Source organism: Paramormyrops kingsleyae, chromosome 9 (assembly GCF_048594095.1).
Source record: "Paramormyrops kingsleyae isolate MSU_618 chromosome 9, PKINGS_0.4, whole genome shotgun sequence".
Lineage (NCBI taxonomy): Eukaryota > Metazoa > Chordata > Actinopteri > Osteoglossiformes > Mormyridae > Paramormyrops > Paramormyrops kingsleyae.
The window spans coordinates 26,003,026-26,025,633 of NC_132805.1; the positions used below are offsets into that span (position 1 = coordinate 26,003,026).

The 22,608-nt window shown below is 46.8% G+C and overlaps 1 protein-coding gene across 7 annotated transcripts; it reads right to left on the minus strand.

The window, feature by feature from the left end:
- Positions 1-4,651: 4,651 nt before the first annotated feature.
- LOC111853292 (potassium/sodium hyperpolarization-activated cyclic nucleotide-gated channel 3-like) lies at positions 4,652-22,608 on the minus strand. Of its 7 annotated transcripts, XM_023830012.2 has the most exons (9): positions 21,744-22,605; positions 20,480-21,114; positions 15,347-15,776; positions 12,791-12,952; positions 10,829-11,047; positions 10,217-10,363; positions 9,825-10,065; positions 7,474-7,638; positions 4,652-7,379 (listed from the first exon to the last, which is right to left on the minus strand). In XM_023830012.2, exons 2-9 carry the CDS (start codon positions 21,052-21,054, stop codon positions 5,833-5,835), a joined length of 3,486 nt encoding a protein of 1,161 aa, XP_023685780.1. In that variant the 5' UTR covers positions 21,055-21,114; positions 21,744-22,605; the 3' UTR covers positions 4,652-5,832. The 7 variants fall into 7 exon arrangements, with proteins under 7 accessions (XP_023685780.1, XP_023685779.1, XP_023685783.1 ...); XM_023830011.2 differs by having other exon boundaries at positions 20,480-22,605; XM_023830015.2 differs by lacking the exons at positions 20,480-21,114; positions 21,744-22,605 and adding an exon at positions 19,657-20,452.

Sequence of the window (22,608 nt, forward strand, 5' to 3'; positions counted from 1 at the left end):
AAAATACCACATTTTCGGTATCACATCTAAAGCTGAAAGTGCAAAACTAAAAGTCTAAAACTAAATATCATCACCCAATGTCCGAAATCAGTCTTTTCTGTTGTTTTTGCGTAATGCATGCTTTTCTACAATGTCTAAAAAGCATCGCAAATAAGATTTCCAGAATCTTTGCACATGTAAATAATCAAGAATTTAAAATAATTATTTTGTTGTGAAATTACTTTGCTGTCATAACCAGTGGCCTGCAAAATGTTTTACCTTTATGATTAATTTACAACTTGACTATGTTTATCAAGAGCGGTTTGACATTTCTGCGCGGAGGCGGCCGGCTGCCTTTACTGTGGCGCTTAGAGGAATCAGATCTCCACATCAAGGCTTAAAATCGACGCATCTTTGGTGACTAAGAAGGGCATTTTCAATTCTAAAAAAAATGTAGGTGAAGAACAAGAAAAAGAGGAGCGTGACAGAGGAACTCCAGATACAAAAGTAACGAACGCAGTAGTTCCTGCATGCGGCTAAAAACAAGCATTTATCTAACAGTATGCGTCTAGTTTTTATATATTTTATTTTATGAAGTTTAATTTTTTATCCTTTATTTTGACTGCCTGATGTAGGTTATATGAGTAAAAACAGCTACGCTACCTCCGTACCATTAGACTAAAGTGGGTTTGGCATACACAAAGTAACCCACCTTTCATCGCTTTTTCCACGTTAGTCGACATCCTGGAAGAAACAATGTTACAATGTGGGAAGAAGAATAAGGTATTATCATGTCCTAATTACATGCCCGCGTTTTAGTTACACCACGCGCCAATCATTTGACCTGCGCTTTCTTAGGACGCCGAGTGGGCGCCATGCGACCGTCATCAAGCCGCGTGATGAAGGGTGCCGTAATACACCGAGTGCAAGAGCCATCGCGATCGCTTCGTCACATCCATCCGTCCTTCCTGGTTGTCGTAATACATCAAGTATTGGAGTCTTCGTGATTGCTTCGATTCATCAAGCCATCATTCCCAATGGTGTTAAGCTGGGGGCCGTAATACACTAAGAAGCAGTATGCTCGAAACATCCATCCATGTCACATTTGGTTATCGATTTCAAGTGTGCGGAGAATTAAACCCTATTCCAAGCAGCACAAAGCAGGGGTCACCCTGGCTGCCATTTGCTGAAAAAAAAAATCGTTTTTAATTTGCACACTATTTTTGGCAGATGCTTTTATATAATAAATCATAATTAATAAGCTTAAAACCTTACTCCTTCTCCTACAGACTTGTGAAAACTGGCCGACCTTCTGAAAATAATCATCTTCATCAGTCTTCATAAAGGGACAGTGTCTGTGTTGTCAGGTGTCATTATATGGTAATACAATCCACACATTGTACTAAAATGCCTCTAACAGCTGAGCACAACCTTTTAAACTTTGTAAACTACAACAAAGAACTGCCAACTGAACATACGGACACGCGTCATCCGAATTGGAGTATCTCTCCCAGTGTCCTCCATGTGCTTCCTGGGACCGGCTCAAGCTGGGCCTGGGTATAGTGATTAATTGCATTGTGTGCTTTCTTTTTATAATGGGAAACTCACCAAACATAATATGTAATAACTATACATTAATGTAAGAATCTGCAGCTAGAGAAATGTTGCCTTATATAAGCTGACATGATAATCCTCGCTTTTGTTTAATTCATTTATCGTGGTCAAGTCGTACTTCTGCAATTCAAACTTCTTCCCCCCATTCTAGCTTGACCTTTAACTCGCGCGAAGGATGCCGCGCTTGTGTGATGGTTTCCCTTTTCAGATGTACTGTATTCTCAGCTCAAAGTGGGGTTTTTATGGTTGGTGTTAATAGTGTTGGTGTAGATAAAATCCCCCCCCCCCCATTTTTTTTCTTCATGTGGACTGTGCCCAATCTGCCCCCACACAAACAGCCTGTATGGTTAATGGATTAAATCCAGCACCTTTGATCACAACCAAATTTATACTGAAAACTACAGCAACATCAGGCACTGCCTGGCTAGATATGGCTGTGGCCTGACACATGCAGGCTGGATGGTTTGGCTCATGGTAGTTTTACTTACACAAAACTGTTCTGATGGCAGAACAAATAAATGATTGGTTCAGAGAGATCACCAATCAGATTGTAGAGGTGATGGGTCCAAGCAACTAGAGGAGGTGGAACCAACCAATCAGATGTCTTGGTCCCGCCTCTTCCATTTCCTTGGACCCACCTCCTCTACAATCTAATTGGCTAGCTCTCTGAAACAATCATTTTTCATTCTGCCCTCAGAACAACTTTGTCTAAGTAAAACTCCTACGAGCGATGGTTTGTGTCTTTCTGCACTGTGTGTATATGTAGTTTACATATTCTCCTAGCACCGTAGGGCTCAGGGGGTTGAGGTGGTATGGTTATGATCAGGTGACTGGTTCAAATCCCCAGGTCAGTAGAGTGATTTCACTTTAGGGCCCTTGAACAAGGTCCTTAATTCCTAACTTCTCCAGGGACTGTCTGACCCTGCTTTTTCAAACAAGGTATGTTGTATTGGATAAAAGTATCTGTTAAATAAAATGTAAATGTTTTTGTGACTAAGTTGGCATCCCTAAGAAACACCCCATGTTCACCTGAAGGTTTGTGTACCCTGCCATGGGTTAGTATCCCATCCAAGGTGTCTCCTGCTTTTTTCCCTACCATGGACTGGTGTCCTACCCATAGTGATTCTTGCTTTGTTCCCTGTCACAGATTGGTATCCCATCCAGGGTGTTTCCTTCTTTGTTCCCTGCCACGGGCTGGTATCCCATCCAGGGTGTTGCCTGCTTTGTTCCCCAGGATAGACTGACTGTGACCCAGGATAAACAGTTATAGAAGACAGATGGAACAGTACAAATGTTCTCTGTTCAGCATCTTAATTCTTACTGAAATCTGCTTCCATATCATAAAGGATTAAGGACAAAAATGTTTAGCTGTGATTTCAGGAAGTGGCCATCTTCATTTTGATTGGATGTTTGTGGAGCTCCTTCTTTGTTCCCTGTCACAGATTGGTATCCCATCCAGGGTGTTTCTTTCTGTGTGCCCTGCCATGAGCTGGTATCCCATCCAGGGTGTTTCCTTCTTTGTTCCCTGTCACAGATTGGTATCCCATCCAGGGTGTTTCCTTCTTCTTTCCCTGCCATGGGCTGGTATCCCATCCAGGGTGTTTCCTTCTTTGTTCCCTGTCACAGATTGGTATCCCATCCAGGGTGTTTCCTTCTTTATGCCCTGCCACGGGCTGGTATCCCATCCAGGGTGTTTCCTTCTGTATGCCCTGCCATGAGCAGGTATCCCATCCAGGGTGTTTCCTTCTTTATGCCCTGCCATGAGCAGGTATCCCATCCAGGGTGTTTCCTTCTTTTTTCCCTGCCATGAGCTGGTATCCCATCCAGGGTGTTTCCTTCTTTGTTCCCTGTCACAGATTGGTATCCCATCCAGGGTGTTTCCTTCTTTGTTCCCTGCCACGGACTGGTATCCCATCCAGGGTGTTTCCTTCTTTATGCCCTGCCATGAGCAGGTATCCCATCCAGGGTGTTTCCTTCTTTATGCCCTGCCATGAGCAGGTATCCCATCCAGGGTGTTTCCTTCTTTTTTCCCTGCCATGAGCTGGTATCCCATCCAGGGTGTTTCCTTCTTTTTTCCCTGTCACAGATTGGTATCCCACCAGGGTGTTTCTTTCTTTGTGCCCTGCCATGAGCTGGTATCCCATCCAGGGTGTTTCCTTCTTTGTTCCCTGTCACAGATTGGTATCCCATCCAGGGTGTTTCTTTCTTTGTGCCCTGCCATGAGCAGGTATCCCATCCAGGGTGTTGCCTGCTTTGTTCCCCAGGATAGACTGACTGTTACCCAGGATAAACAGTTATAGAAGACAGATGGAACAGTACAAATGTTCTCTGTTCAGCATCTTAATTCTTACTGAAATCTGCTTCCATATCATAAAGGATTAAGGACAAAAATGTTTAGCTGTGATTTCAGGAAGTGGCCATCTTCATTTTGATTGGATGTCTGTGGAGCTCTGTGTGGCCACTGCAATCCCAGTCAATCCTATAACATCACACACATATGCCATCTGCTCTGAGCACAAATAGAGAAAACAATAGACCCCCCCCAGACTATAAACAGAATTACAGGAAATAGTCACATTTTCTAAGTACCTACTTAACAGCTCATCCATTTCAATAATCGAGTACACAGGATTTATCCTTGAAAGCATGAAGCTTTAGGAAAGGTAAACTGGACTGACACATACACACACACACACACACATATGCAGGAGCATGTAAGGTGTCATGTTTAGTCAGGATGTTTTTTCATCACTTTCACAATTTTGGTTGTTTCATATTCAATCATATTAAATGAAACCCCCTTTACCGACCCCCCCCCTGCTGCCCCCTGGTAGGTTTGGGATGATTCCTTTCTGAAGGGAAACCAGTTCGGTATTCTATCTTTGAAACGTCTCTTGTTCCAGGTTTGCAGCTCAAATGAAAAAATACTTCATTCCTGCTTCTCTTTAATGTAGATATGGCCGTTTTAAGTTGTGCCGAATTCAGATTGTGGTATGTCCCCTCCTTGATCTCCTTCGTGCACCACAAGCCCCCAAAAACACTACTGACAGCAGCAGGACAAGCTTTGATTTACTTTCTTTATTGTGAATTTTCTAATTAACAGCTGTAACGTTCCATCCATGCTGCTTTGGGCCAGAAGTCTGTATTAAATCTGAAAAATCTGGGCTTAGTCAGTCCAAGGATTACAAACCCCAAGCAAAAATTGTAACACAGATTCAAATAGCAATGATGCCAAAGGAATTTCAATAAATTAACCAAAATTAAGGTTTTTCCCGTAAGGTACACCTGAGGCCTGACATAATCAATTGAATTGTCCAATTCTAAGAGGAACAGCTCCGAAGAACCTGTATATGTTTGTTTGTTGGTTTTAGAGATGAGCCCTTTTGAATTGAGCAATTCTGCTGCATTTTTAGGTGCTGACCCTCATCTACATCACCTTTGTAGCTTATTTTCATCCATTCCGAAAAGCTAAAGCTGCAGTAACAAATAAAAATAAAACATTTGGTCCTTAAATTTACACAGTCTAGGCAACATGGTATCAGAGTTTTAAAAAGCGACCCTATTTTAACATCAGTACAAGACATCAAAGGAGAGCTCTGAATAGGACTAAGAGGGGGCAGAAAATGGGGGAGGGGGGACACAGGGGAGGGAGACACAAAAGCATAAAAAGCCAGAGGTCTAGAAAGAGGAAGAGACGTGAGAAAAGAGAGGGGGGGGGCTAATACAAACTCACACTGTAAATGAGAAAGCAGGTAAAACACAGTTTAGTTACAGCAGTTAGTTGACGTGAACCTCAGTGTCTTATTGGTCCAAAACTAACACCACACATCTGGGACAAGAGACCACTAGTGGATTGCTCCTATTTTTAATGACCAATATATGAATCACTACAGTGTTCTTTTTATATCATCATTATAGTTATTATTGTTATGGTGAAAGGATTTACACTTTGGTAGGAAATAAAATATGGGACCAGGGATGCAGGGGGGCGACGGGGTGGGTCTGCAATCCCCGACAACCTCGGAAGGAGCTACAGCCGCTGCTCATATCCCACATTATCATTTCTGTGAGTTCTTATTCGTCATCAAGTCTTTTCCATGTTGATGTCTGTCTAGTCCCGCCCCCCAGGCCTCCCTCAGCTCTTCCCGATAGTCACAGATACACTATGTAGGCGAACAATCAGTACTGAACACATCCTCAACCCCCTAGTGGGCTGGTCTCTGCTGCTCTCTGCTTGTCTTACATGTTGGCAGGGAGTTTGTGCCTCAGGGCCTCGCTCTCTTTCCGGGGAAGGGGCATCCCTGTGTCTTTGCCTGCCCCCTTGGCAGGAGCTGAGGGGACCGGGGAGGTCAGACCCGGCGCAGGAGGGGTTTGGGAGACACCAGGAACCATCTGGGCGGCGGGAGTGATGCAGGGGAGAGGGGACAAGGGAGGCGGGGTGGGGGAGGGCTTGGGGAACGGGCTCTGGGGAAGAACCGGAGTGAGAGAGGAAGGGGTGGGGAGAGCAGAGAGAGGAGGGGATATTGGGAGGGAAGGAGATGCTGAGGAGGCACTGGGGCATGCTGCTGGGGGGGGCAGTGGTGAACCAGCAGTCGGGGTTGGAGTCGAGGACCGGGGAGGTGAGGCAGAACATGAGGCAGGTGCGGCGATGGGTTTGGGCTGCTGGGCTTGGGGAAGGCTGGGCTTGGGGCAGGGGGACTGGGGAATGGCGGAATTGGGGGGACCCAGCGGGGTAGCCAGGCAGACTGGCTGCCCCTGGGGGTGTCCTTGGGACAGCAGCGTGAGATTGGTTTGGGTCAGCGTCTGCTGATGGGTCGGCGGGGCATTGGTGCTCAGCACCCCCGCACTGCCCCCTCTGGCCAGCTGCCCTGAGGACGCTAGGAAGGGCGCCGCTAGTAAGTTTCCCCCTGAGGCTTTGCGGTGCAGGGGGGGGCACCCCTGTACTCCAGCCCAGCCTCTGTGGGGCAGCGTGGGCTGAGACGCGGAGAGCAGCCTGGCCTCCTGCGTCAGCCTGCCCAAGGCTGGCAGCCCCTGTGTGCTCCCACCCCCGTGACGCAACAGGGCCTCTTTCGCCCTCTGCTGGCCAGACCCATGAGCACGGGCATCGGTGCACTTGTGCAGGGCTGAAGTAGCAGGTGCGGAGCCGTCGGCACGGAGGCGCAGGCTGTAGTGGAGTGTCCGACTCGGAGTTGGCATGGAGGACGTCGGCACTCCACTCGTTACAGAGCCCCCTGCTGGAGTGGGGGCCAAGGGCGAAGGAGAGGGCGTGGAGCCGACAGAGGCAGGGGGGACCCCTCTTGGGGACAGTCCTCCCACAGTCCCGATCAGGGAGCCGACTGACTGGCGGGGGTGCAGGACTGGGGGCCGGGGGGGTGAGAGGGGGCAGGTAGAAGGCGAGGGTGAGATGGGCAGAGAGGCAGGGAGGAAGAGCGCCGCCCCCAGAGCGTGCTGCTGCTGGTGCATCAGGGCAATGGCCACGTTAGTGGTGGCAGCTGCCGTCTGTAAGGGGGCGTGGACCAGGGGTGCCCAAATCAGGGGGTGTGGCCTGGGAGAGACAGCACCCCCTGCTGCCTCCGCCCGCCCCCCCCCTGGGATCCCGCCATCCTGGGCGGGCATGCTATCATGCTTGACGATTTGCTGCACCAGGATACTGTCACAGGAGCCTAGGGTCACGTTGCCAGCAGCGCCTCCTCCCCGGCTGCCGGCGCCTCCTCCCCGCCCAGTGCTACTCCCGGCAACAGACCCTCCCTGAGACGCTTTCCTCAACAGAATGGAGTTCTTCTTGCCTGGAGACATGGAGACAAATTCCAGAGAATTCTCAGCCCCAGTTGAAGTGGAGCCCACCATGGGCAGATCGGCTGGTGGCACTGTGCACGTTACCTATGCGGTCGAGGCGGTCCACAGCCACGGTCTCGAAAGCCCGCCGCATCATGGGGTGCTCCTCCAGCACCTCATTGAAGCTGTCCACTGACAGAGAGTAAAGACGGCAATAGGTATCTGCCCGGACGCTAGCCGTGCGCCTCCCCCTCGTCAGCAGGCAGATTTCTGAGGGAGAGGAGGAGATAGAGGAGAAGGGTAGATGGAGGAGAGGGTGACCACCAGGCAGCAGAAATGGAAAGAAGCAGAAAAATGTATCCATCCATCCTCTACACCTCATTCCAAAAAATAGCGCTAGCTGGGAGCCTCCATGCCACCTGATAATACTAACATGAACAAACACAAACAAATGATAAATGGCACACAAATGATATATAAAACAAACAAGACTGGCACAAACAAGCACGAGCAAATGATTTTCAGAACAAATGAACCATAAATGGCACAAACACCCATAACACCCATATTCAAAAAAGGGGATAGAAGTAATCCAGCAAACTATAGGCCAATCAGTTTAACTAGCATTACTGGAAAAATAATGGAAGCTATAATTCAAGTGAAAATGGTAGATTACCTAGATGCAAATAACATTATAAAGGATAGCCAACATGGATTTAGGAGAGGTAGATCCTGCTTAACGAATCTGCTTGAGTTCTTTGAGGAAGCTACAAGTGAAATTGATCACAAAAAGGCCTATGATGTGATTTACTTAGATTTCCAGAAAGCCTTTGATGTTGTCCCCCACAAACGGCTCTTGTTAAAGCTTAAAGCTGCAGGAATTTTAGGAACTGTGGCAGCTTGGATCAAAAACTGGCTAACTGATAGGAAGCAGCGAGTAGTTATTAGAGGCACTATGTCACAGTGGGCATCCGTTTATAGTGGGGTACCGCAGGGTTCAATTTTAGGACCACTATTGTTCCTAATTTACATTAATGATATTGACACGAATACATACAGTAAACTGGTTAAATTTGCAGACGACACTAAGGTGGGCGGGGTAGCAGATACTAATCTAGCAGCAGAGAGGCTTCAACGGGATCTGGATTTAATTAGCGAATGGGCTGATACTTGGCAGATGAAATTTAACACAGATAAATGTAAGGTACTCCATGCAGGGAGCAGAAATATACAGTACAGATATTTTATGGGTTCCACTGAAATAAAGGTAGCTGATTACGAGAAAGATCTCGGTATGTATGTTGATGCTTCCATGTCCCACTCTCGCCAATGTGGGGAAGCAATAAAAAAGGCGAACAGAATGTTGGGTTATATCTCTAGATGTGTGGAGTTTAAGTCAAGGGAGGTGATGTTACACTTATATAATTCCTTGGTAAGACCCCACCTAGAATACTGTGTGCAGGTTTGGTCACCATACCTCAAGTAGGACATTGCTGCCTTAGAAAAGGTGCAACGAAGAGCTACGAGAATGATTCCTGGTCTTAGAGGAATGTCTTATGAGGAGAGGTTAGCGGAACTGAATCTGTTCAGCCTTGAGCAAAGGAGACTAAGGGGGGATATGATTCAGGTCTATAAGATTCTAACGGGTCTGGATGCTGTTCAGCCAAATGACTATTTCAATATTAGTCTAAATACTAGAACTCGTGGCCATAAGTGGAAATTAGCGGGAGAACATTTTAAAACAAATTTGAGGAAGCATTTCTTTACACAGCGTGTAGTCAGAGTATGGAATAGTCTTCCTGCTATTGTAGTGGAAGCTAAAACCCTGGGTTCCTTTAAATCAGAGCTAGATAAGATTTTAACAACTCTGAGCTATTAGCTAAGTTCTCCCCAAACGAGCTTGATGGGCCGAATGGCCTCCTCTCGTTTGTAAATTTCTTATGTTCTTATGTTCTTAAACAAATGATATATAGAACAAACAAACAAGCACAAAGAAGCATCAACAAACTGCTCTCTTATATGTTGATTACTTTTGCTCCCATGTTCTCAGATGGGAACTGAGCACACCTGCCTGTGTAGAGCGTGCACCTGCGATCGCGCTCCTGTCTCAAGCCGCCGTGACGCGAGAACAGGTGTGTTTACGGAGTGGCGGACAGCTCGCCGCTGACATGTCCCCGGGAGACGGTGACAGAGAAAACCCGACCAGGTTATACTCCCCAGGCGAAAGCCATGACAGATATGTTCCACTGACTTACAGATCTCACTCTCTCAGTGCTGGGAAATGACATAATCCATGTGACATTCAGAAGGAGCAGTGACATCCTGTGATATCCCGAGGAGAGGGGGAGGGCGGGGTTGGATTTTAAGAGGACCTCCATGGTTTATAAGGCACAGAGTGCTGATTCCTCCGGTGATGCCCAAGTGCAGGCATTGCCAGGCCTGCCCCACCCACTCACCGCCAAAGTAGGAGCCATCGCTCAGCTTGGTCTCCTTGTTGCCGCGGGTGAGCACACTGACACGTCCGTGCTGGATGAAGTACATCTTGCGGCCCACAGTGCCCTCGCGGATGATGAAGTCGCCCGGCTGGAAGACCTCGAAGCGCAGTTTGGTCAGCACTGCTGTCACGAAGTTGGGGTCAGCGTTGGCGAACAGGGGCATGTTTGCCACCAAGCTTCTGCAGTTGAAGCTCACGATCTCCTGAGGAAGGGGTGTGGGATGATGGGGGGGGGGCGTTAGAGTGAAGGTCTACCATTTCCTCGTTTCAATGCAATTTACTACAGTCAAGATCCAGCAGTGTAGAGTGCAGGCTTTATGTGAGGCAGCAGAAGTAAGAAAAGTCAGGATAGACCTCTTTCAGGGGGTCGCTCAACTCTCCCAGGATGTTCTCCTCGTCGAACATCTTGCCCTGGTACCGGTGCTCATAGTACTCATGGATCTTCTGCCTCACGTCCGCTGGCAGCTTGTGGAAGGACATGTACTGCTCCACCTGCTTATACTGCGAGCATGGATACATGGGGGTAATCATTTGCACCTCTCCATTCCTCATGCTTAAAAGCTTATTGACTTCTTCCTGGTGCTAAGTCTCGGATCAGCACCCACCAGGCGGGGTACAGATCACGCTTAGTCCAGCCTTGATCAAATGTTTAGAACACAAAACAACAAAGATGGCAGCTTTGGTCTTTTGACTGCTGGAGGATACTGGAGCAGCCATAGGAGTACAGCGGGATTCAGGGAGAGCAGGCCAACTCCTCACACAGAGCGGAGGCGAGATTCGGCCCACAAACCTTGGGGGTGTGAGGAGACCGTGCCACCATATTTGTGATCAGTACTATTAGTAGTAATTTATTAATCAACAAAGAGCAGGAACAACAACTGCAGCTACCGAAGAACGTTGGCCCTTTTGATAGCGGTCTAAAATGCTGAATGTTACGGATCTGGGAGCCGGGCATGGCAGGGGTACCTTCTCCTGGTACTGGCGCCGGGAGGAGTCGAGGGACTGGATGAGAGCGGTAGCATGACCGATGAACATGGCGTAGCAGGTGGCACCCACGATCATGCTGAGCATGGTGAGCCAGACGTCCGTCATGCCCTCGGGGGCCTGGGCACCGTAGCCGATGCACAGCATGTGACTCATGGCTTTGAAGAGGGCGTAGGAGTACTGCACACCCCACGTGTCATTCTGGAGGCGGGGGGGGGGGGGGGGGGGCAGAGAGACAGAAAGAGACAGACAGACAGAGAAAGACCGACAGGGAGGGAGGGAGGGAGAGAAAGGGAGACAGAGATAAACAGACAAAGAGAGGGAGACAAAGAGAGACAGAGAGAGAGAGAGAGAGAGAGGGATACACAGAGAGACAGAGAGGGACGGAGAGAGGGAGGGAAGGACAGAATGGGAGACAGAGAGAAACAGACAGAGAGAGGGAGACAGAGAAAGGGACAGAGGGAGGGAGAGAAAGGGAGACCCAGAGATAGAAAGAGAGAGGGAGACAGAGAGAGACAGAGAGGGAGGGAACGAGACAGACAGGGAATGAGTGAAAGAGAGGGATATAGCGAGACAGAGAGAGAAGGAGAGAGAGAGAGACAGCAAGATAGAGAGGGACAGCGAGAGAGACAGAGAGAGGAAGACAGAGACAGATAGACAGACAGACAGAGAGAGACAGAAAGGGAGAAGAAGATAGAGAGGGGGACAGACAAAGGGAGGGAGGGAGGGAAAGAATTATAGGGGCCGAGAGAAAGATGGAAAAAGGGTGAAAGAGAAGAATATAGTGAGACAGAAAGACGGAGGGACAGAAAGAGAGCAACAGAGAGAGAAAGAGAAAGAGGGAGGGAGGGAGAGACAGAGAGAGAGCAAGAGAGTCAGGGAAGGGAGAGAGGGAGAATGAGACAGAGAGGGACAGAGACAGGGATAGAATGAGAAAGAGGGAGAGAACAAGAGAGAGAGTGATAGTGAGAGAGGGGACGTGCAAACGAGAAGGTGAGGTGAAGTGAGAGATTATTCCTGAGTGTTTGTCAGGCGAGTGCTTTATGGAAGTTTCCTGTTGCGAGCAGACAGGGGAAGCATAAGGCAGACAGAGTAATTACTCCAGTGAGTCCACAAATGGCTTTTTCCTGCGTTTGTGTTCAGTCTGGCTGTGAATCGCGTAACATACATTCAGTGTTATATTGGTCGCTTGGATTTACACTCCCAGGGGCCAATTATCGCCTGGTTTAGATCTAAGCAGTCCAGATGGAAAGTCGCTCCTTCTGGGGATCTCAGAGCGTCAGCTGTGTGGCAACTGTTGCCGTAGCAACAACAGGAGAGGAAAGCCTGCTGCTCTGTGAGTCAGCTATTCACAGGAATGTGTGTGGGGAGGCGGGGGGCAGGGCGGGGGGACATCCTTATTTCAATCAAATCAATCATCACACTTAATTGAGAAATTTCTGCTCAGTCAATCTGCTCCTAAAAGGTGTTTGCTGACACACACTAACTCACACACACCACACACCCGCCTGTAATGCGGCAGACACCACCGGCTGCACACAAACTAATATCTACAGGTCTGCCTGGTGTAAATATGCACAGATGGGCATGGACACCCTGGTAGCACTCACTCACACACACACACACACACACACTGTCCACATATTCATATGTTTGTGAGGACTCTCTAATCAGTTCTATGGTGAAAAGCCCTAATCCAACAATGACAACCTTAACCTCTACGCAGCCCTAAGCTTAACCATAATTAACCAAACAAAATAGAGTTTTGGCATTTTTAGGTTTTTGATTACAGTCACAGATTTTTATAAAATGGAGTTTCCCCTTTTGGGGACCAAAAAAAAATTGTCCCCACAATGCCAAAATAACATACTACCACCACATTGAAAGGGACATGTAATATTTAGATGACCTGCACAAAAAACACAGACACGCACACACACTCACCACCATGTCGTTCTTGGACACCCAGCAGTCGGGGGGGAAGTCCTGCAGCATGGGCACCAGGAACTGCAGGCAGCCGTCCCAGTGACACAGCAGCAGCATCATGCCGATGAGGTTGACGATGCGCACCATGGCGCTGGCCAGGTCGTAGGTCATGTGGAAGATCTGCAGGCGGGGAGGGGGGGGATGAGTCAGGGGCTCGGGGCGGGGCTACTCCCTCTGCTACCAGTTCCTGTCCCACCTGCCCACATGCCTGTAACTGCAGCTCAACCTTCCCTAATAATACATGAAATGGGTGAAAGGTAAGCTTTACATTAAGGGGACACCTGGAACCACACATACACTATGGATAATTTAGTGACATCAAGGTGCTTATTCACAGGACGGCAGGAGAATCCCAGAAAACACAGGGAGCCCATGCAGAGCGGGATTCGAACCCATACTCACTTCATTCTCCCTGGAGCCAGTTTACCTGGCTTCTGTAGAAATACAAATTTAGCTAAGAAAAAAAAAGAAACTGGAAAAAATATTTTTTTAAATCAATATGTCTGATTGATCATTTTTTCCTTTTCTAATACAGTAATTATTACTGAGGCCCTATTCACACCAGGGACTAACATGCATCCTGGTTGACCGGATCACAAGATCTATCCTATCGCTCAAACCACATTCGGAGGTGGCTTGGGACGCATGTGGCCACATTCTTATAGCAGTGTCTCACGCCACACTGAAGGACTGCGTACTCAGCTGACGCCCTCGTGTGGGCTTAAGTACCTATGCGCCAGCGATATCTGTCATATGATTTATGTCAAAATATATGTCAGTGCAGAATGGGCCACTGTGTACTAAACTGCATTGTGAACAGCGCATCTCTTTCCCTACAACACCAATAAATAAATAAATAGATAGATAATATTTGAATCTACTGGGAGGTTTAATATCGGACCCATTTGCACGGGAACGTCGTCAAAGTCCGCATCCTTAATGTTCCGTGCAAATTCGGGAAAAATAAATCGTGTAAGAAATGATTTATTAAAGATGTTTTGAAATTTGCAGAGATCATATATTTCATGCACACTTTGATGAAGCTTCCTTATTTATGGTAAAGCTGCACCACGCTTTACTAATATTGGTGAAGCATGCCGGCAAAAATTACACGAATGCAAAGTTACAACATGTAGGTAAGAATATGTGTTCAATAACCTAGATAATGGATGTCTTAATAAAAACATATAATGGCAGTGTAATTGTTTATGTAGTTTTATATTGAGCTGTCTGGGGGCTTGAACTCCCAGACGGAAAGTCAGCCCCATTCTACTTTGCTCCTTTTTTTAAATGTTTGGCAGATTCTGCATATGGAAGTGATTCACATGCGTGTTTTAAATAAGTTGTGGGAAAGTGAAATCTGATTACAAATGGTCAGTCAAGGCGCATGCGGCGACGCATGTTAATACCAGCTGTGAACAGGGTTGAGAGATACTCCAGGTCTCACAATTCAGAGAGGTGACCAGGTCATGGAAATGAGCTGCTTTAAGCAGCAGAATTTTTAAGCAAGGGGGAAAAAATCCCCAAAGAAGAAAAGAGGCATGAACTTTGTACAAAGACAGCTGCGGTTATGCTGAATTCAGCAATACAATTCACACTCTAACGGTGTCCATCCAGCAAGGATAAAATGTGATTCTCATGCCTCTGAGACCACTTTACAGTAGGAGGGGATGACCGTGGGCTTCAAACACAACCTACCTAAACCTAGTGGAATTCAACTGAGTAACCAGCAGGTTGCAAGCTTAACCATCTGCTGCATGAAAATCCCACCAACTCAGGCTTGAAGGCAAACCTTGTGTCGGTATTCGAAATGCATTTTGCCTTGTTAGATTTTAACAGCGTGAGCTAGCGGGAGCCGCCATTAGCTAGGTTGGACGGCATCCCACAAGACAGCACCTGCCAGCTGGGACCGAGCGAGCAGAGATGCATGATTTAACTGGCAGCTTCATGAGCTATTTGATGGTACTTCCTGCAGTGGGATCCCTGATGCTCAACACTGCCGTTGACTGATGTCAATCTGAATAATTAATGTATCAGTTGTCTGTACTCCATGAAACATCAGGGAATCTCAAAAATCTTTTCTCTAACTTGTTTGTGTATTTTTTAAAGAGGAAATGATGTATTCATTATGGTTTGCATCTTATTTATTACAGAATTTATAGACACTACGCTATGAACGTTTATCAATAGCAAGAGCGCTGTTGTGGTCTTGGCAAGACCAGTCTTACTAACTTGCCAAACTGGGGCCACAATGAATCATGACACTGGTCTCACTCAGCGAGGATGCAACCAATGTATCTTTGATATTTGGGGTGGAGCAAGACCAACATCCAGGGATTTTTACCATCTTCTGTACTATCTAAACTAAAACTTCTGATCTTAGTAATGGAACTGGTCTTCGGCAATGAAAGACGACATCAAACGGGTACATGAGGACACAAGTACGGTCAAGTATGCATATTGAGAAACACCCTATGGCTACTTCTCCATGACCTCTGACCTTTCACCCCTCACCTCTTCCCATTGGTGGATGTAGCGTATGAGCCGGGACAGCCGCAGCAGCCTCAGAAGACTGAGGATCTTGGTGAAGCGGACAATGCGCAGGGCACGGGCGGTGCGGTACACTTCCGAGTCAAGCCGGGCCTCCAGATCCACCATGAGAAAGATGTAGTCCACAGGGATAGAGGAGACAAAGTCCACAAGGAACCAGCTCTTTAGGTACTGATGACGAATGGCTTGTGGATCCAGCAAGATCTCCGTGTTATCTTCCTTCACGATGCCTGTCCGAAAGTTGAGCACTAGGTCCGCCATGAAGAGAGTATCGGAGACCACGTTGAAGATGATCCAGGACGCCGTGTTCTCGTCCTTGAAGAAGGTGATACCCACTGGCAGTATGATCAGGTTTCCCACCATGAGAAGAAGCATCAGCAGGTCCCAGTAGAACCTGGGGAGTGGCGAGGCAGCATGTGGGTCACTATGCTTACCAGAGAGCGAAAGTCTCCAACTCTCAGCTTCACAGAACAAAAGCATTAACAGGTCAGAAACAACACCAGTGTAATGAAGCATTGATTGGGATCAGTAGCATCAATTGGGATGTCATTGAAGTGTCTTATGGTGTAAATATATCAATAACAATCCCTGCAGGACCCATCACTCACAGCAAAGCACTGCTTACCCTGAAGGTCAACATCCAAACCAGACGGGACACACAAAACTCGTCCCCATTTCTCGCTAAAAAGAGGCTTACCGACAGAATCTTTGCACACGACAGAAATTAATACCTGAAGAACCTTGGGCTACATCTGTAGAAGTAGAACAGATAGGATCTCCTGTAGAAAATCCTGGACATGATCTAGAGCTAGTAATTAAAGCCCATGAACAGAACGATGTACAGAACAGCATCAGTGCTCTGACACGAGAGAGAGCTTAGTGTTGAACAATCTTCCTCATTAAACTCCAGCATTTAATTGCGGTCGGAACTTGTTTTAAAATCAGCAGTGGTTGTGTAGGTCATACATCAGCAGAGGGAGTCTCCTCTTGCCAAGGTTGGATTTCACTGTTATGTTCTGCTATGAGATCATGGCTTCGGAATCGCTTCCATTCGAAACACCCAGTGTTAAGCAGCACTACACAGTAATCCTATAGATCGATGTTAAGTGCCAATTACTTGTCAAGGGTGATAATGGGGCCTGTAAAACCTTCACTGGCTGATATACGAGTTCAGCCTCCCGTTGAGCACAAACCCTGCCAAAGAAAAACAACGACGATGTATTTGGGGAGGAGGGGGGGGGTCGACTTCATGGTATATATGGTAACATTTTTATAGAAGACATTATGGTTGAAACAAATAAATTAATTAAAAGCGAGCGGTAATGTGAGCGGCATGTCGTTTATCTATTATTAACTGCCTTTTCTTCTGCCTTTACATATTCAGTTTCATTTACCGTCAGGTTTGTGCCCCGGCGAAAATAAATGGCGAATCGGTGTTCGACAAGCAAGGGTGTAGGTTTGGTTTCAGCAGTGATAGGGACCAAATCATATATCCTTATTTACTATCAGTCAATTGCACTCCAAGTGGTGTACAAAAAGATGTACACCACTTGGTGTACATCTTTCGTGACCCTGATTTTTATTATTATTTTTTAATGCTTTCCCTAATTGACCTATTCTATTCCGCAGACAACGACCCAAACATCCCTATCCGGTCATACTGTTGATGCATCATGGGAAAGCTAACGCCTCCACCCACCTGAAGCACTCGGCGTCTGACTGGTGGCCAGCTAACCCGGCGGCCTGGGCGCCCTGTCCGTGCCCATAGGAAGTCCGCTTAATATGCCTCTCCCTGCATGAGGGCTGCTACTCACGGCTGGATCCTGGCATAATCCAGACGGAAAGCAAGGTCTGAGCCGTAGGATCCGGCATTAAAGCTGTTATTTTTTGTCTGACCATTCAGACATCTAAAACCGAGGTGAGCCATAAAACAGGCAGAGTGCAATTTCAATCTGGTCAAATCCAGCAGCGTTGCCAACTCTCTTGCATCTGGCGCCACTCACGCTTTCTTACTGTCAAGCTCACCAAGAAATCTTACGACAAATCGGTATTATTCCATTACAAACCTAAAATTAGCTAAAACAAAAGCGTTGGAGCAGTTTGCAAACCTTACAGACTATTTGCAAGGTAATAAAACTGTTTACATGAAAATATGTGCAGACTTGTCTTGCATTGAAATTCTCAAGTCAGCCAGTCAGCAACCCAGATATAGTGAGTGGTTCCGTAAAATTATTATTATATTATATTATATTATTATTACATTAGGCCAATATCCGGTGTAAATTGAACAAAAATACTGTCTTCATAACACTTGGAGAGATAATTTCATATGTCTGGAGTAAGGTAGTAAAACAAACTAATCCACCAGCAACACGAAAGAGATTAAATGCATGGAGTCCCCTGTCGCCTATCGACGATCCTTTTGATCCCAGTAGCCGAGGACTACTGTTCAATCAATACGGACACGCTGTCCTGCACAGCTGTCTCCGGTCACAGTTCGCGGTTCGGCCGGTTCGGCTCAGACACAGAACCAGCGGTCCGACCGAACCCACACAGCGGTTCCACTTGACAGCCCTGAAATGAGGCAGCACTTCCCAGAGCACCAACCTTAAAAGTGAACCGAAATTCAATCACACTCCTTATAATTACTTTTTGAAATGGCGGGGGCACTCTCCAACAAAAATAAATCAAAAATTAAAGGAGACTGAAATTAACATAAATATAACACGTATATCTGTACTGTACTTACAGTGATATTAATTTATTTAACGCGGGCTTTTAACGCCTTGGTGACAATCCATTAAGTGTTTATTTCTGAGTGCTTTTACATAGAAGAATACATCGTACCGACAGTGCTTAATCATAATAAGTTTGCTCCATTTATTTACATTAAAAGAGTTACAGGACAATCAAAAGTTAAAAAATACTCAGATAATGAACCTGCTCTTTACATAGCTATAGCAGATCAAGTGTGACCTCACATATTTTTGTCATGCATACATTTATACCGTCCTACAAGATGAACTCCTAAAAAAGAAACAAAGAAAAAATAACAATTTAAAGAAAATTTTAAGCTATTAAATCTAAAACATAAACTTGTATTTCATGTAATATGAAACAACAATTTTGCTGCCTGCATGCAACCAAACTTCAAGATGTTTGAAAATTATCTACCTATATTTTGCCAATATTATTGAATACAATTTTCAAATTGTATTCAATTTTCAAATTGATACGCAAACGGATTATATCTGCTATTATCCATTTAAAAGGTGTGCTTTTCCACTCGTATCAGAAATGTACACCAACCTCAACCGCTACGTACGATACCCTATCAGACAATAATATCCGTGTCTTTATGTAGCCTATGTGACGGGCGATATGCCTGTAGTGTAATTGCCAGGGGAAAAAACATTTGCAGCTTAACATTGTCCTGTCGGTACAGTGTCACCTCTTCCGCACAACCCAATACTATGTTTTACACTTGAGAACAGGTACCGGACAGAAGCTCGCTATCCGGCACTACCTTCACACCACGCTATCCGTTTAGTTAGCCGCGTATTCGTTGCCGGCCCAGACAAAAGACAGCTCTTATGCTAATTATGCAGTATTAAGCATGTGCCGACCATGTGAAACCGGAGCTCTGTGAGAAAATCTGCTAATAATATTACAGTGATAAGAGGAGGAGGAGTAAGCAAACTGAATTGCGTTTTGTTGCGCTTTCTTATTCTAATACGTACTGCACGCATCTCAACTATGTATTACGCTACTTTTCATATTTTTTGTCATATGTAGATAATGTAGTCATCTAATAAGCACGATTAAACAACTCAAGAAATAAAGAAGCATCCGTTATTATAGACTAATATCTGAAAGGACTTGCAGGAGTGGCCGCTAGTTCTGAGCTATAAAATCGAAGATGGCAATTTTTAACCACATGTAAGCTGTTTAATTCCGTAAAACGGCCGTTTGTGCAGCTAGAGGCCTCGTTTACCGAGTAAATGTCAGAAATTGATTTTTAAAGGACAAGCATTTAAAGGACATCTGTAAAGGACGCAGTGTCTGCATGTAATATATGTAATAAAAGGGCGCGCGTCATCATGTTAATCCCAATTTTGCAACAGATTCTGTCCATACATTAATGAATAATCAAACATTACTTCCACTTGCTGACCCGTCACAGTGTCAGATGAAAAAAAGAAATATATACTTAAGCATATTTTAGAAGATATTCTCGTCATTAAGATTTCAAATCGTGTATTAAAATGTTTTACCTTCACTTCAAGGCAGCTTGCCTGATTTCATGACATTAATGTAATTTACATGTATTTGCATAATAACAAAATCCAACTGACAGCCAGTAGGGGGAGCTTTACATCTGTCACCGATTAACCAAGCTGTCACGTCAGCATCATTTAAAGGCAAAGCAGTAAACCGAGATCTCCATGAACTCAAAGTGCTAAATAAGCCGACATCTCCCGCTATACAACTAATGAGACGTGTTGGATCAGTCTAGACTGGAATATCTAGAACAACCATAAAAAGTCCGGCTGGGGGTCTAACCCAGACACTGGAGTTCTTATGGCCAACAAAGAGTCTCTGGACTCTAGTCTTATTATATATAGTAACGCCTTGTTTAGTCTAGTACTGATTGTACTCCCTTTAAACCCAAATGGCTTTCCACTGCTCCCAGCTCGCTGTCCCCATCCCCCAACCCTGCCTGTTAGTGCAATCCTCTGTTTATTCATAGCTCCACATATCACTGCTCTCCTGCGTATACCCGCTCAAATATTCAGATCCCTGCCACCTGAACCCCCATCTCTTACTGAGTTCCTCTTTCTTCTTGTTAGTGCACCACAAACGGTGATTTATTTCTGAAGTCACATTTTATAAGTTATACATTTTAATATGGCTGGGCGTTGGCCTGAGGAATCGGACGGATCCTGCTGGAACCCAAGCAGCAAACCATTAGAGGTCCACGCTGATGCTCGGCCATCACTCACTACGTCACCCTGGCCCAGGTCACCAAATGTATTTATTTTTTTTCCCAGTGATTCTCCACTCCAACTGAATTCTCCGGTGCCCCCCGGCTGCTACCTGAAGTCGCTGTAAGGGTGGATGATCCAGGACCCTGCAGACTTTAAGCGCTCCTGCTCCATGGCCACAGCCTTGTGACTCCCAAACATGCGCAGGGAGAACTTGTTCACACCCGGCTGAAGCATGGCCCCGAACTGGCGCTGGATGAAGGTGGACTGGTTGGAGTAGCTGTAGTCCTCCCCGTCTAGGACAGCCTCGGGGGTTCCAGCGGCGTTGGAGTTGCAGGTGGTGGTGGTGGTCGTCTCAGGACCAGCTGCCACCACCATGACCCCTGTGCCTGTGGAGGAGGTGGAGGCCAAGGCCGCTCGGGATGCGGTGAATCCCACGGAGCGCTGAGGAAGTGGCACCGGCGTGGTGGGAGTCCCTGCTGCTCGGAAGGGGAGGCCATCCCGGCTGGAGCTCATGATGGAGAGCCGCCTCCTGCCAGACTCCCCGCGGTCCCCCTCCAGAGAGGCCTGGGACAGACGGTACCCAGGGGACGGGAGGCTGCCTTTGCTACGCCGCTTGGAGTCCCCGTTTCTGGTGGGTCGGCTGTCCCCACCTACTGACCCAGTACCACCCCCAACACCATCCATCTTCAGTGTATGATAATGCAAGGACAAGTGGGGGCTTTAATCCATCTCTTTACCAGCACACTAAAAATGTGCGGATGCATCCAACTGTGTTAAGCAAAGTACATATTCAGCTTAATAGACAGGTATTATCTCGGACACCTGATGCTGTTAATTGTCCCCAACTGTTTACTTTTTTAACAGCTCCAAATATCACAGCTCACACCTCTGCCCTCACTGTATCTCCAGCGTGTCCCAGCTTCTCTCCTTAGTGCCCTTGGATCTAGCCAGTATCGCTCGCAAAACAGATCTCCCACGCTAAACAAAATATATATATATATATGTATATATATATGACGAGCTCCTGTTTTACCTCGCGCGTGTCTGCACCGCGATCCCGCTATCATTCTTCCTCCCCCTTGTCCTTGGAGCGCCGCTCTACGACCGAGACCCACCCTCTCCTGACTCTATCCGTCTTTGTCGCTCCTACGCCAGGCATGCTGGCACCGAATCCCCGGCACCGCGTACGGGCGCACAGTTCTACTAATCGCTCTTCCGAACCATTATTTCCCCGTCGCCACAAACGTTATAATCATCTCTTCCCGATTTGTGCATCTTATTTAGATGTTAATTGCAACGAACTAACACGCTTCACTTTCTGATATTTTCATCTACAAATGGAAAGGGCACTTGATCGGTGCCGGGAAAGATACGTCGTCCACGATGGATACGCGGTGGCACGAAGATGCGGGCGGACGCCCGCCGGCTGATTCACACGCGTCCCGATTCATATCGACGCGCCGGCAAACGGGCTCACACACCGAGGTACACGCCAGCAAAGCCCGGAGCGGTAATTACCCACGGCAGAGGACGCACGCCGATCGCGGGCTCTGAGAGCTCCCGCTCTCCGAGAAGACAGTCACTCGCAGGTGTTAGAAGCGGGGGACGATCGGGGGGATGCAACAGGGATGGTCGCGGGCGAATTGAGTTAAGCACAATTAAGTAAAGGCGCAAAACGCGACCTAGGCAGATGCTGAAGGTGAGAGTGCTCCCTGCTGCCTGTTTTATATTTCACTGTCGCCTTCGCCCTTCCTCTTCATCTTCCCCCAGTTTTTCGAGCTGTCATCCGGCGCCACTCGTACTGCTCTCCCGATCTGGCTTTTTACTCTTCTTTTTCCAGGCAAGTTATAATATATATTTTTCTCACACATAGATATCAATCAAATCGCACCACACAATTACCATGAACGCAGATGTCACTTTGAAAACGTCCAGCCGTGACAGAAACACGAACCCTTGTTTGCGTTTAAAAATCACTATATGCTAAATAAGTCTCTCAAATCTGTTTAGAGACTATAACAGTGTAATCCCCCGAACCCGCGCTTTAACCCCGGTGGAGGGTGCGAGTAAATATAAAGAAAGAAATAAAGCAACAAAGGTCTGCATCTCATAGGCTGGTTGTCAAGGCAACAGCATCCCTATCAGCCTTGCCCGGGCTGCATGGCTGACCGCTTCCCCGTCTACGCAGCGCAGGTATGGGACGCGCGTCATCGGTCCTCACCGGGATACGATGAGAGA